Below are 15,494 nucleotides of genomic sequence, written 5' to 3' on the forward strand. Positions count from 1 at the left end.
CCCCGTGAACCAACAGACATCCTACAAACTTATTATAGAAAACTAACAACTTACTCTAAGTCGTCTACTTGCGCCAACTCGGCAAACCTCGAAGGCGGTCATAAAGCTACCTCTAATCCCGCCCCACAAGCCGCACGCTCGCCCGCTCCGTAAAACCCGTGGCTCCCCGAGCGGTGCCAGAATCGCTAGCCCGGCATTCTGCTACAGTGCTGAAATGCTATAGGATTTTTACCTGGTGAACCATGTCACCATGTCATCTATAAGAGAACTTACCTATCCTTTGATAATCATAGGAAGCAATAAAGTTTTTACCTAGATTTACATTGCCAAGTATTCAGGTCATAGCCCCACTAGCAGCACAGCTGAGGGTATAAACCAGGGCTAGGTAATTATTTTGGGCGGAGGGTCACTTACCCAGTTTTGGCAGGCTGTCAAGGGCTGCATGGGTAGCTCCGCCCCTTGACAGGAGCCCCACCCCCTAGTCACCATCTTGGAACCAATGTCCCAATGTCTTGGGACCAATGTCCCAGGGCCAGCACCAGTGGGGCTCAAAGCGGGGTACAGGCTGGCAGGGGTCTGTGGAGCCGGGCTGGGCTGCACCAGCAGGGAGAGGGGACAGCTGGCCCAGCTCCACAGAGCCCCTGCCAGCTGGGACCCTGTGGTCCTGCCACCCTGCTCTGGGCCTTGCTGGCACTGGCCCTGGGACACTGGTGCAAGCTCTATGTTCCCATACTCACTCATTCCCAGCGTCCCCCGGCCCCACAGTACAGGTGGGGGGCAGTGTGCAGCCCTGACCCCGTGCTTGCCGGCAGGGAAGGAGCTGGTGCAGAGTGCAGGGAAAAGTGACCCCTCGCCTGCCCTGTGGCCAGCACTCCCTGCTGCAGCCACTCGCAACCCAAGTGGAGCTGACCTGAGTGGGCACAGGCAGCCCCATGCAGGCTGTGAGCAGCTGCAGGACAGGGCATGGGGCAGGCGAGGGGCCACTTTTCCACCCGCACTTAGCACCAGCTTGTAACCCAGCCCCATTGCCAGCCTGGGCCCCACATGGCTCTGGGCTCACCTGTCGGGGCTGCAGACAGAGGCAGCAGCTGCTTGGTGTGAAGGAAAGTGGCCTTCCCACTTGCCACACTGGGCAGCATTTGCTGCTGCTGCTACCTGCCCGGAGCTCACGTGCTGGGTAGCCCAGTGGCAGTGGTGGCAAACACTGCCCAGCGCAGTAAGCAGGGGGGCCGCAGCTGCTGCTGCCATGGATCAGCCCTGATAGGTGAGCCTGGAGTTGATGCAGAGCCCAGGCTGGCAGCAGGGACAGGTTACCAGCTGGTGCTGAGCACGGGAAAAGCGGCCCCTCACCTGCCCCATGGGAGGACCTCACGATGCAGCCGCTTGCAGCCTGCCTGGGGCTGCCTGTGCCTGCTCAGGACAGCCGTGCATGGGCTGTGAGCAGCTGCAGCAGGGAGCACCAGCCACGGGGCGAGGTAAGGGTTGCTTTCCTTCATGCTGGGAAGGAGCAGGGAAGGAGACTGCGGAAAAGCTGAGCATGGGGAAAAGCAGCCCCTCCCCTGCTTCATGGCCAGCGCTGCCTGCTGCAGCCACTTGCAGCCCGCGTGGGGCTGCCTGTGCCTGCTCAAGACAGCCCCATGTGGGCTGTGAGTGGCTGTAGCATAGAGCACCGGGCATGGGGTGGGCAAGGGGCCACTTTTCCCCACACTCAGCTTTTCCCCAGGCCACTTTTCCATGGGCTTCCTCCTTGCCCGGGGTCCTCCCCTGCCCTCCCCCACTTACCTGAGGTTCTGGCATGGTGGGGCTTCAGGCTGGGGGGGCGGGGCTGGCCCTGCTGTTATGGGAACCTGCCAGGGCTTCCCCTGGCTCCTACTGCCCCTGACTCCTGTCATTTTTTACAGGAACCAAGAGCAGATAAATATTAATTTTCTAAATTTTTTTAGGGGTCCCGCAGGCCAAATAAAATGGCCTCACGGGCCAGATCTGGCCCATGGGCCATATTTTGCCCACTCCTGGTATAAGCTCTCTGTCCAGCAATGGCAGCTTAACATTTGGGCTAAAACCCTGGAAGAAGCATGAGTTATCTTATACAAACTACCCTAACATCACTATCTGCAAAAATAACGCATTATGTGTTGCAAGATACACACATATTAATCATTTAGTTTGAAGTACACAGAGGTTATTTCAGGATATGTCTACACTGAAGCCCAAAAAGCAAGGCAAATTAGTGCATGCTGAGCTCAAGCTGCTGCCGCTAGATTGTTTTGCATATGCAAATGAACCCATGTAACATTATTTCTAATCATAGCAGTGCAGACCCAGACCATCAGACTCCATTCCAATCTCAAGCAGGTTCCTCTTTTTTCTATTTGTTCTTTGCCAGTTTGAAGAGAATGTTATTTTACTGCAGTTGGATTATCCAACAACATCTGTGGAAAATTTCCCCTAAATAACTTGTTGCCATACAACAACCAGGTATGACTAATTTCAAAACATTCTAGTAGAAACTAAATATGGTTGTGCATCATGTTATGACCTTTTTCTTTATCCAGCTCTCAAATGTAATCCTCAGGACTGCATCTGAAATGTGCGCAAAGTGGTAATACTTAAAACAGTTTAATAAAAATATATATTGTATTTAAAAATTATAAAATTAAACTCTGTTCTGTATTTCATCTCTTGCCTGAGTCACAACAGTTTTCAGTCTCAAGAGTCACAGTAAGAATTTAACTGATTATAGGACAAAGTCTACCCCACAGATATTAACAAAACTTGTCTAATGACCATTAATATCCCAGCCCTCTTGACCGCCCCATCTGAGATTTCATTCTCATTTTCATCTACAAGCAATTTAAAGCATTTGGCTTACCTTGTGTCTGCATTTAAGTACAACCCCATAGGCTCCTGGAAACAAAAGCAAAATGTATTACGGATATGTCGTTTCCAATACTATTTTCTTAGATTACATGCAAAGTGCCATATTTTCTCACATACAACATGCACCTTTTCCCCCAGGAACAGACTGCTGGAAATTGGAGTGCACTTCATGTGAGACATACTGCAAGAGCAGGTTCTGCTGCTAACCAGGTAAAACTGAAAGTAAAATCTGCTGCTTCTCAGTTACTACATGGAAAGATCTTTTTTGAGTAGCAGGATGGAGGAAAAAAAAACACATGTATTATATTCCAGGGCATGCTGTATGCAAGGAAATAAAGAACTTCACTGAATGTTTGTGCCGTGTCAAATTATTAAAAAATAAGCCACTTAGAAATATTTTACAATCTATTTACTTTATTTTCTAGAAATATGACTATATATTTGATTTCAAACTGATGCTGGTATTCGTACATTTAATCTCAAGGTAATTCTTGGCTTCATTTGTAATGGTAAAATGGTCACTTTTCCATTTACAATATTATGAAAGCCTTCATCACTAAACAACATTTTAGCTGAATATGTTGCCTCTGATTTAGAAGTAAATTCTGATTTAGAAGTAAATCAGAGACAACATATTCAGTTTAATTCTGTCTAGTTCTTCAATGCCCAAAATTAGGAACAGACTTGCTATAGAGTCATCAAATTTTAATATGAGCGGATTGTGAAATAAAATTGTTTGCTGCCTTGATAAAATACTTTCTTTTAAGAACAAATTACCTTGATATTTCAAGACAAATATCAACAGTTTCCAAAGGGATTTTTTTTCCATTTAATAAAAGAGGAATATTACAAGTAGCCCCTATTCCCATTCAATTCTAATTTATATTAGATAAAGAAATGGCTTACCTTCACCTACCACCCCAAGGATCTCAAATTTATTCATCACATTACCAATGTTAGGAATCTTCATCAAGACAAATTCCTCTTATGTTGAGAGCCACAGAACATGGCACAAGAGTGAAGTGTCTAAGGGTGCACAGTAGGCAAAGAAAAAAACCCCCCAAACCCGAAGGCTTCTGGTAAAAGAAATCCACGTTGGTCGACTGGGCTTCTCACATAGTTTTCCTAATCACTAGACATTCAGTAGTTTCCTGTGAAGAAATGAATGCAATAATTAGCGTCTTGTTTTACTGCAGCCAAAGAGCACTAATGGCAAAGATTCACAATCTTTGCTCTTAATACCTTGCTAGTTTATCCCAAAAGTTATTTTGCAGTCATTCCACATTTTATGATCAACAGAATTCTGAAATATAGGGAAAGGATTTCAACACATTATGACTACATGATTGCCACATGGCAAAGCTGGTTTTGTAACCCCATATGCACAACAGAATGTCTTTTAAAATAAAACATTACATAAAAATGTTTCCTTCTGAGAAGAGTACCCCCCCCAGAAAACCCTATGACAGTGGGTTGTTTAAAACACACCAACCAATGATTTTTATTCTTGTGTATGTCTGCAGCTAATTATAAAAATGGTTTGTGATTAGGCAATTTATTCTTCACTCATTCTAATGGTAAGGTTTTCTCCTTATTAAAAATTGTTAACAGTTTTCATGGTTAAATTTATTAGGAACTTATTTTAAAAGGTTAATCCCCAAATAGTTTTTTCATTACTTTAAAAAGTAAGCAAGTAACTGAATGAAAAAGATTTTAAAAATTTAATTACTAGATAGTACTGTAGACCATACCCCTTCTAAAGTTAATGCAGAAAATTTTTTAAAAGCGTCATATCAGAAGAAAGATGTGGAAAAATACAAACATAAAATAAGACAAAGCTACTTAACTCTAAAATTTGTCAACATTCATAATAAGAGATCATTCTATATATCTATATAAAGATATATAGATATAGAACAGACAGATACACAGACATATATATACACATGTATTTCTATATAGATATAAAGGTGTAGTCTGTTTGTCTGTGTATCTGTTCATCTGTAACAGTCTTGGGGCATTCTGGTCATCTCAGCAGCCAATCACAATGCTCACTAAAACAACCAGTTGATCAGAGTGCTCTGCAGGGAACACTGGGGACAGCATGGGATGGCAGAGTGCTGCCACGACAGTGGGGACAGAGTTGGGGGGAGCCCAGGGCTGCTGGCCTTGCCCCCACAGCCCTGCTCCTTGGAGGCGACAGAGGCATAAGGTGCTGGTGAAGGAGGAAGGAGGAGATAGCACGACATGCTTCCCCCCCACCCCCACCCCCGGGAGGTGGTGGCGGCATGGCGAGGTGGTGGCATACAAGTTTCCTCCCCCCTGCAATGTTCCCCCCTGCTCTTGGGAGGTGCCGGGACAGACACAGAGTGGGGGGTGGCATGTAGCCAGGCACAGAGCTGGGGGGGCGGGTTGGGGGGAGGGTAGCGTGCAGTCAGATGCAGAGCAGTGGGTGGCAGCAGCGGCTGCATGCAAGCTTCCTCCTGTCCTCCTGCTGATGGGAGGCGGTGATACGGGGTGATGGGTGGCGGCACTCCATTCCCACCCAGTCCCCCCAGTCATTCTTAATGGACAATTTGTTAGTTGATACATAAAAGTGTACCAAAATTTCCTTTGGGCATTTTATGTAGTATCTTTTTTTCATATCAATGCACACATGACTTCTTGCTTTGTTCTTGGTTTCTTTCCATGTTTTAAATAGATTCGCTGGACTAGTGAACATTTCAACACCCTATGAACAGGCTTACTCATGAAGAACAAGACTGTAAGGTGGAAATGAATCCGTATCATTAAACCACCATACAGCTAATGGATTAATGACTTAACTCTCCTGAGTTCTGCACCCGCAGAAACATTAAACTGCCTTGCTATTTTAGTAGTGATAGGTATTGAATGCTGCTCTGAACAAGTCAAATATTAAAGACAACAAGTCTGACCCACAGGATGGAGATGGACTGGAAAAATCATAATACTTGCCTTAGCAAGATATGTTGGAGAGAAATTTGGGTTTTCAAGGGAAAAAATCTACCTAAAGAAATAAATCAAGTACAACGGAATTCTGAATAACATCTTGTAAAATAAGCACCCATTTGGAGGCCTTCTACCAAAAGCTGGGGTTTTTTTTAAATATAGAATTCATTCGTATTAGTTAAATGAGAACAAGCATTTTCCTTACCTAAGACTAAAAAAAAATGCCATCTTTTTTGACAATGTCTACCCTGCCTTTTCCTACTCTTTCCACAGTTCATTTTCCCCTAGTCCTAAATAAAGTGTTTGCCTTTCTATAAAACACTAGCCATTGCTTCCAATCTTACTCGTGATGATAAGAAACCAACTAAAGTAGCCATAGAAATAAAGCACATCTGATTTGTTACCACCTGCACTTCTGCCTCCTGTACAGTAAGCTGCACTATGGGTATCCATATTAAGGATCTCTATATAAGCAAGGCTTAGAGTCTTCCATGGCAATAACAGTAGGAACAACATGATAGCCAGACTGGGGCTAAAAGTACCAAGGATGCCAGAAAATGAGAGAAAATAAAATTTTGAGAGAGATGCATTTAATATAATCAAATTAGACGCACACAGATTTTGCAGTTTTGCAAAGAGCTCACTGCAGGCTGACAGAGCTCCAGCCTGCAAAGGGCAGGGAAGCAGAAGAAAGGTGGTCAGGCAAAGGGCACTATTGTACCTGTATGCACATATGCACGCACATGCCTGCTTGGCAGCCTGGAGAGCAGCTCCTGCAGGTAAGTCTGGTCAGGGGAGAGGGGAACTGGGGCCCCCACAGGGAGAGAGGCAGGGAGTTGGACAGTGCTAGAGCTGCTGCCCAGCTGGGTGGTAAGTGGGGCTTGGGGCTTAAGACTGGAATGCCCAGACACAGGGACGCATAGGGGAGCGGGACGGGGATGCGGGTGACTCACTGGGGGAGAGGGCAGCGACTTGACTCACACCAGTGCGCACACTCCTGAGAGGGGCAGGGAGGTCATGTGCCCCCCAGATATATGCACAGAGCAAGGGCAGGGGAGGATGTGCACTGCCTGCTGTGGGCTTGGGCTCCCAGGCCTGCTGCCCTCCCCCCAGTAGGTGGGACCTGGGGCGACACGGCAGAGCGGGGTAGGGCAGGGAAGCTTCTTGCTACTCTGAGACCCATGTCATCCTAGAGAAGTGCCACCTGCAGCAGCGGGGGGTGGTGGCACAGAGTTGTGCCCCTCGGTGTTGCTGGGCTGGCAGGCAGCATATCATTATGGTGGCGTGGGGCTCACAGCAACAAGCAGGTTCTCTGCCTGACCCTGCTCTGCCCCTCTACTCTGGGTACTGCCCACGGGTCCTGCCCTTTAGACATCCTGACATTTTTTGGTCCCCTCTGGGCAGCAGTCAGGGCTCAGGTGCTGGACCTGTGTCCTAGTGAGCAAAGGGGGTGGGGTGAGCTCTGATTTTCCATGATAAAAAACACAAAATCAAATACCAAAATGTATAGGTATTTATAATTTATTTCACTTTAGTGACAATCACTGGTAGGCTTCCAAATTGCTTTAAAATTCTAAATGTACCAATAAAACATTGTTTTCAATTGATACCTATATTTATAGTGGCGTTTCATTTTAATCACAGATTTGGGGGGTTTTAATCAATCAGAGACCATTCAGTATTTATCAGAGATTTTGTGATTTTTAAAACAGGAAACCAGGATCCCTGGTTATTATGAATGAACAGACCAAAGTACTTCCTTTCTGACATTCATCAGCTGAAAAGAGACATGGATCCAGATTGTGGATAGTAGCACAAAGCTAAGCTAATGGGCTTCATAAAACTCATCAAGCTATGCTGCCTGAAATTCAAAAGGGAAATTGTTTTAGTGATAGTGGATAGCTAAATACATTGTTTGCTAGTTAATGTGAAAAATTCTAAAATTAAGTTACTATATTCTGTAATTTAGCGAAGACAGGATCCACCAAGCCACTTGGAACAGTTCTAGTGCAAATCTGTAAATGCTATCCCAAGAAAAGCAAAATAATTTCTCTATTTCCTGTTTGCTGCCCACAGCACATGGACCAAAAAATGTCAGGATGTCTAAAGGGTCAGGCTTAGCACAAAACATCCAGCACTGGTGTTTTGTCAGTCTTCTCTCTTGCTTCTTTTGGTACAGGTCTTATGCAAAACATAGTCGCCTGGGAAGCAAACTGGCCGAGACAACTCTGGGGGTTTCATAGATTTCATAGACATCAGGGCTGGAAGGGACCTCGGGAGATCATCAAGTCCAGCCCCCTGCCCAAAGGGCAGGAAGTCAGCTGGGGTCATAGGATCCCAGCAAGATAAGCATCCAATTTACTCTTGATAAGGGTGTTCCCTTATCTATCAAAGCTGCCTGAAAACTCAATGGTTCCATCAATTTCTATGGAGATGATTAAAAATATCCCCAACCCATCAGTATAGATGCACTCAAATGTCAAACAAAAGAAAATACTCATCAGTTCACACAGTTTACAGTTTAACCTCAGAGTCTTCCTTCTTGAGACGAGCATCAGATTTAGAGCATGCTGAGATCTGTGAATGAAACCAATGATATCATGATTGTTGCGACATTGTGTAATATTCTGAGCTACTCCCAAAGAATCAGCTGTTATTTAAATGGATCTCACAACCACATCCTGGGATTTGCCCATTAGAAGCTCACACAATCTAAACAGCTTTACAGTACTGAATCACCTAGTGTTTGAAATTGGACAGGAGAAAAAATAAATAAATAAAAGCATAGTTCCACACTAACTCTAGCTACTTCCAAACCAAAACACTGCTTGCCCATACCCTGTGTAACTACTTGATCAAAGGCATTTACTTTCAGTGATGAAATACTACAACTTACAGTCTCAAAATCTGTGGAAACAGAAAGTTCCCACATTATTCCAAGAATACACACTTGTTTCTTAGGTATTATATCATGTTTTCAGAGATAATTGGGAAGTTCCTGGTTCTGAAGTCAGTGGCAAACTCCTACCAACTTCAATAATGTAGGAACTTCATCTATTAGGTTTTAACTGTCCTCTTGCCATGAAACAAACAATTCTATTCTCCATTTCTTAGAATTAACCTACAATATTATTTTTAAAAAGCTGGCTAACACAAAAAGCTAAATGTCGCTGGTAGGTGTTGCAGAGCTCAGGCCCCTTCTTGACCAGTGCCTTACCCCCCAGTGATGTTAGGGTGGAATCCCGATTTGGCACCTCCCACATGATCTAAATGCTGCCCCTGCTTGCCTGCCATGACTTTGATGTTTCTCTTGGGAGACAGTTCCCAGCAGGTGGTCTGTCGGATCTCATACCTGGGTTTCTTTGTGGGGCTTCAACCTCCCCTTTACCCCACCCTCACCACATCCATGGCTGAAATGACCCTTGGTCTCTGGAGGTCTCAGTCATGGGTGAGGTCTTCTCCCCAGCAGCATCCCGCTTCTTGATGGTGCTGACCTCCTGACCATAAGTTCCTTGCAGGACATCCTTTGACCATGGACTCAGGCCTTTGCAACAATACTTGCCTCACTCGTGAGGTAATCCGGAATTTAAGGATAATGCCAATGGCGACAGAAAAGGAACTTAAGGATTACAAAAATTGAACAAAGTAAGCAGCATCCACTGACAGGGCCTTGGGTCTCATCTTCCAGACCCCACAGGTCCCAGCAGGGACTTCTCACTCTCCCTGCTCAAGGGTTGCCAGCTGGGCTCAGTGGCTCCCTGCTGAACCCCTGGTGGCTGTCTTGTGGGGCCCTCCTGAGTCCCCGCCCCTTTGCACCTTGGCCCCGTCCAACCTGAGGCTGGGTTGTTCAGTTCATTCCTGGTGCAGCCCTCATTGCTAGCCTTGGCCACTCTGCATGGCTCTACCTCCTGGCTCAGCTTCAAGTTGTCACAGCCCTGCAGCAATGCCTGTCTCACCATACAGTGTGACCCCCAGCATCTGCCCCTCTTCGCAGGTCCCCGGTGGGTTCCATACTGCTCCAGAACTCGGCCCACTCATCTCAGCCCCTGCGCCGCACACCTCCCTCTTAACACATTCCGCAGTGGGGCTCTGCCTCCTCCCAAGGCTCCGTGGCATGTTGCTGGGGCTTCTTCACTGCAGCTGGTGGCCTGGCCAGGCCAGGCCACCCTCCTGGAGCACCTCCTTGGTGGACCACTGCCTCCCCAGTACCACGCTCTGCAGCACTCCCCGAGTTTCTCTCAGTGGCATCCCCCAGCATCTCCCTGCTGGCATTCTCTCTCTCCCACACAATGCACAGCTGAGTTCCTGGCTGCCTTTTGAATAGCCTGTGCCTCTGCCTGGCCACTCCCCCTTTCCCTGCTGATTTGCAGGCTCAGGCAGCTCCGAAACTGCCATGCTTTAGCCTTCTGTGTCACCGCAGCTACTGCACATCACTTCCCCTTAAGTAGGAATGGGGCAAGTTGGGGGGGGGAGCATGGGGCGAGTTGGGGTGGCTCTCTCTTCCCCTTTCACACTAAGGATGGAGGCACAAATTATCATCATCAACATTATACTTCAGTTTAACTTAATATTAAATCAAAAAACAATTTTTTATAGCCCTCAACTGAATATGTTATCACACATGATAACTGTTGTCACAAAAAGAAATTTGAGTCAAAGATTTATTAATTAGTTTCATGTGGGAACTTTAATAATGGCAACAAAGACAAATATGCTTAATCTTGTCATCAACAGTTAACTAAATAAGTATTCCCTCTCCTATTACTGCAACTTTTAGTTCATTTATGCTGTACATTTATTTTTTAGAAGTATAACAGCCAGCTGTGGTAGGCACTAAATATATGTAAAGACTATTAGACACCAAAACATGCCTTTCAACAACATGTTATACTTAAATCACTAATTTGTGATGAAAATACCAAAACAGCTTTGACTACAGCAAGAAGTGGTCAACCTCTTTTCAGTGGGGATGACAGACTTAACTGCTCTAGATGATGTGCTTCTTATTCAATTATTTTCTTCACCCTTCTTCAGGCATAGGGAGAGACTGCTGGTGTTGTGTGTGCTTTCCTGGGTGGAATGGAAGCCAACATGCAAAATGCAGGTCTGTGAAAATGCAAATGACATACCACCTCTCCCTGGAACCTATACAAAAATCCTCAAACAGCTACAACCCATACTAGAAGACACAATTCTTAAAGAGACTTTTCCAGAACCACCCAGCCTAGCCTTTAAATAAGCACTGACCCTCACCAATCTCATCACCAGAAGCAAACTTCCAAAGGCCCAAAGTAGTGTTTCCCAACCAGTGTGCAGCAGCACAAAAGTGTGCCATCAGAAATGAACAGCTGTGCTGCTGAATTTGCTATGGCAATGAGCTACAATAGGTATGAAGATGAGGAATGCCTTAACAGGCATGCAATGGAAAATTTGTATTAATGTAAGTGTGTCTTGGGCTGGAAAGAGGTTGGGAAACACTGGCCCAAAGCACACTAAATGGATCCAGACCATGTTAGGACAAGAAATGTAAAACCTGCCAACATATCTCCCCAACTCCCTCAATTACTACACTCCACAACAAAACCATGACCATTGCTGGATCTTATACCTGCACCTCCAGAAGTGGTACACACTTCATCCAGCGCACTAAATGCCCTGATGGAAAATATGTAGGAGAAACCAAACTGCGCACCAGAATGAATACACATCAAAAATCTATTAAAGACAAAAATACCCAATTATTTGTGGAGGTACATTTTTCACAAGAAAACCACCCTCTTGGTTCTAATCCTCAAAGGGAATTTACAAAACACCTTTCGTAGATGAGCCTATGAACTTTACTTCATCAATCTACTGGATGCAAAAAAATCATGGACTAAGTATAGACATTGAATTTATGGAACATTATAACCCGCCTAACATCAAACAACCCCAGGTAACCTCTCTACATTTTATGAGCTACATTCTATCAGCAGTTTAACATTCCCCCTCCCACCTACCTGTCTCCCACCTATTGTCTCCCATTCCCTCTGATCCTCACTGCCACACAACTCCATTTTCACAGACCTGAATTTTGCATATTGGCTTCTATTCCAACCAGGAGAACACAAAACACCAGCATTCTCCCTATGCCTGAAGAAGGGTGTTTGTGCCCAAAAGCTTGAACAGAACAATTTTCCAACTATTTAGTTGGTCTAATAAAATATATCACATCTAACCAAAGAACCTTGTCTGCCTAGGTTTTTGTGGATTACTTTGTACTTGACAGAGAGCACCAAGAAGGGGCCAAGATGTAAAGGAAAAGACACCCAGATACATTCATTGAGCTTAAGTGACCAGCATGTAGAATGCTGCTTCTGTGAAAGTGAGGATGAAATAAGTACTATGATTTAACTTTGCTTGATGATCAGAAGGAGTTGAAACCAGGGCATCTGTACAACCATAAAAAACTAATGAGAAAATAGACAGCATTAATGATACCTTCCAGGCTGCAAAACGAAAATTGCAAAGAGGAAGACGGCAGTCTTGCCACTGATATAAAATGGATAAAATGAAAGGGAAGGAGACAGTAGTTTAGAAGATAGAAAAACTGAAACATGACAAAAAAATCTTAAGAAACTGGTAAGACACTCATGGGGAAATCCTGAAGAGAAGCAACTGCTAGACTTGATAGCTGAAAAGACATGAAAAATCTGTACTCATTACTATTATGTAGTTAAACACAGACATTGGAATTATTTAAGATAGTTCAAACTAAAATTCAAAATTAATGTTCAGTTAAATGTATCAAACAGTTTGATTGTTGGATGCAATACTTAGCCTGAAATCAAGGGGTTTTTCAGGTGGGGGTTCCCTCCTCCCCACAGGTCCCAGCCTGGGAAGCCAGAGAAGTTCTTCAAGCTCAGATTCAGCAAGTTCCCTGCCATGTGTGCAAGTTTAATGTCAGGTGTGGCAGAACTGTATCTAGAAGTAGGGTCATTCTGCCCCTTCCTGCTCTCTCTGTGCCCCTACCCATTTTTCTTTTCTCCTATGCTTTCAGGCAACAACAGAAAGATCTTCTCTACAGGGAGAGGAGACATTCAAATGAACCAATGCTTTTATGAACATATGCAGACAAGGTTCTTTGGGTAAATGAGATATCTTTTATTAGACCAATAAATAGCCGGAAAAGTTGTTTTGTGCAAGCTTTCAGGCACAAACATCCTACTTTGGGCATAGGGAGAGAATCTGCTGGGGAGTCTGGGTTCTTCATGGTGGAATAGCCGCCAATATGCAAAATGCGTACGAACATACAGCCATCAAGTCTTTATGGTACTGACTGAGTACTAATCAAACAGAAGCCAGGAAGGAGGAAGTGGGTAGGAGATAAAGAGCAGCAGGAGCTTGTGATTAAGTAGGCAGACCATTCTCTTTTTTTAAGCTGCAATGTATCTTTTTGTGCCAACTAATAACTTAGAAATTAAAAGGAACGTCTGGCAAAGAAATAAATGCAAAACAGGAGAACTAGCTTAACTTTTAACTTAGACAAATGCTAATTACCTTACGAACGAAAAGGAAGGTTGTGTGCACCTGTTCACGGCATGGAATTTTTAACAGTTAGATACAGCAGCTCCTAATTTACAAAGGTAATATCATCATTAGAACTTCAACTGCTCCTGGTTCCACATCTGCTAGTACTGGGAACTCACCTGGACAAAAATAAGTGATATGGATAAATCATCTCCTCAACTGACATAAAAAACAAGTCCTTCTCTTCCTTGCTAGATAAATTTTTCTTTTAAAATGGACTTCTGACTTGAGAAAGAATGCGCCATCTTCTAACAGACATCGGACTAGCAGAAATGCATGGCTCTGCCAACTAAAGAAAGCAAGCAAGAGTGGACAAGATATCTACTTACCAAGATACTCAATCGTGATTTAGATGCTGTGTTTTATCTAGCCCTTTAACATTCCTCTCCCTTAATAGGACATTCTACATAAAAACAAACTGAATAGTTTGTTCTGAATACAAAGAGTAGTTTAATGTGTCATAGTTAGGATTCAGGAATTCTGAGTTCCCCAAATGACAGTATTGGCTGGAGTCAACAGTAGATGCCTAGCATGAGATTTCAAAGGCCGTAGTGACACTTAAATGGATTGATTTTCAAAGTATTGAGCCCACAAACAACTCTCAGTTGACTTCAGCATTAAACTTGATGACAGAGATAAACAAGACAACAACTCAATTTCCAACCCAGTTTTCTCTGTCCGCTGAGAATCTCAAGTGTAGTTATTGTGGATGAGATTTCTTTCAGTCCTGCTTATGCTCATGCACATTCAGGATACCTATGGTAACTATGCATGGAAAGAGGTAATCTCATACACGTGTTTCGAAGGCAGGAAGCAATGCTTTAATTAGAGAGGTTCTGAGAACTGCTCTAATTAAAGCACCACTGCATCTCTTGTATCAGCATCCCCATGCTTAAAAATGATAGTGGGAGCATTTAAACTACAGCTCACTTGATGAGCTTTAGTTCAAATGCCCTCATTACTTGAACTAAAGCTCATTGAATGAGCTTTAGTTCAAGTGCCCTCATCACCATTTTTAACACTGATACACGAGGCGCAGGAGGCTGCTGGAACACAGTAATTGCCATGCTCCAACAGACTTGATAAATCGAATCTGCTCCAACACGTTGGGATTATAGCGTGTTAGAGCAGCCTCCACCCTTGTGTATAGGTGCTCGTAAGTATTAAATTTGCTGAATTCAGATGCTAGCCATTTCATTTGTGAGCAGGAGCAAGAAACCTCCTATTTATCGACTAACTTCAAATTGGAGTGGGCCAAGTACCTGGCACCTTCTGAAAAAAGAAACAAGGATGCTTGGATACCTAAACATAAATTTAATCTAAACTTTAGGCACCCATTTTTTGAAGTCATAGCCAAGGAACAGCTGGTTTCAGAAAAAGAATAAATTTATTGAGAAAGCTACCATATACTTCCAACATTCAGTAATCCAATAAAATAATAAAATGAAACATTCATACTGGTAGTAGTTCTTTTATTATAGTCTCTCTCTCCAGGTTATAAGACATCAACCCTTATACTAATCTTTCATATTACTTGCCAATTAAATCTAAGATTATCCGTGACAATGTGCTATGGATTAAAAATCCCTAGATTATAAAGCAATATGAAGATTGTTCTTTCTCCAATTTTTGAAAACAAAAAACCCCATGTTCAGAGAGATACAGTCCAAAAAGCTCACTGAGTCCTGAATTCCAATTCACATTCAGTCTTAGTATCCCATGATATGATTTTATTAAAGGGGGGAGGGGGAGAGGAAATTCATTATAAAAGGCAAAGCCTTCATATCTCCATGGAAAAAGAAAATATCAAACAAACACAAGAAGAAAAGGAACAAAGAAACTTCTTATAGTAGGATGACAGGATGAATCATCCTTGAGGAAACGTAGGACCAGAAGAGGCATGGTTCAATCAATCAGGGAAATGGCCAAAAGTCTAAGTACAGGAAGGATTTCTGTGGAAAGAGATGAACTACTTCTGTTCCCCTCCGTTCTACTGGTCCCCTGGGCAAGAAGCCAGATAGCCAACATCCAAACTTCCCCCAGGCTTGCAACACTTGTTTCACATCCAATCCAAA

General features: G+C 43.9%; 1 protein-coding gene across 5 annotated transcripts in view; it reads right to left on the minus strand.

Moving 5' to 3' along the window:
- Window positions 1-4,029, minus strand: part of CDKL5 (cyclin dependent kinase like 5) — a 133,609-nt gene extending 129,580 nt beyond the window's left edge. For all 5 annotated transcript variants that reach the window (XM_019529238.1, XM_019529237.1, XM_019529239.1 and 2 more), the window contains exons 1-2: window positions 3,787-4,029; window positions 2,873-2,907 (exon numbers count right to left, since the gene is read on the minus strand). In XM_019529238.1, the coding sequence (XP_019384783.1) occupies window positions 2,873-2,907; window positions 3,787-3,850 (99 nt within the window). In that variant the 5' untranslated portion in view covers window positions 3,851-4,029. The remainder of the gene's footprint in view (window positions 1-2,872; window positions 2,908-3,786) is intronic.
- Window positions 4,030-15,494: the final 11,465 nt, after the last annotated feature.

This window comes from Crocodylus porosus, unplaced genomic scaffold (assembly GCF_001723895.1).
Source record: "Crocodylus porosus isolate Cpor-Errol unplaced genomic scaffold, CroPor_comp1, whole genome shotgun sequence".
NCBI lineage: Eukaryota > Metazoa > Chordata > Crocodylia > Crocodylidae > Crocodylus > Crocodylus porosus.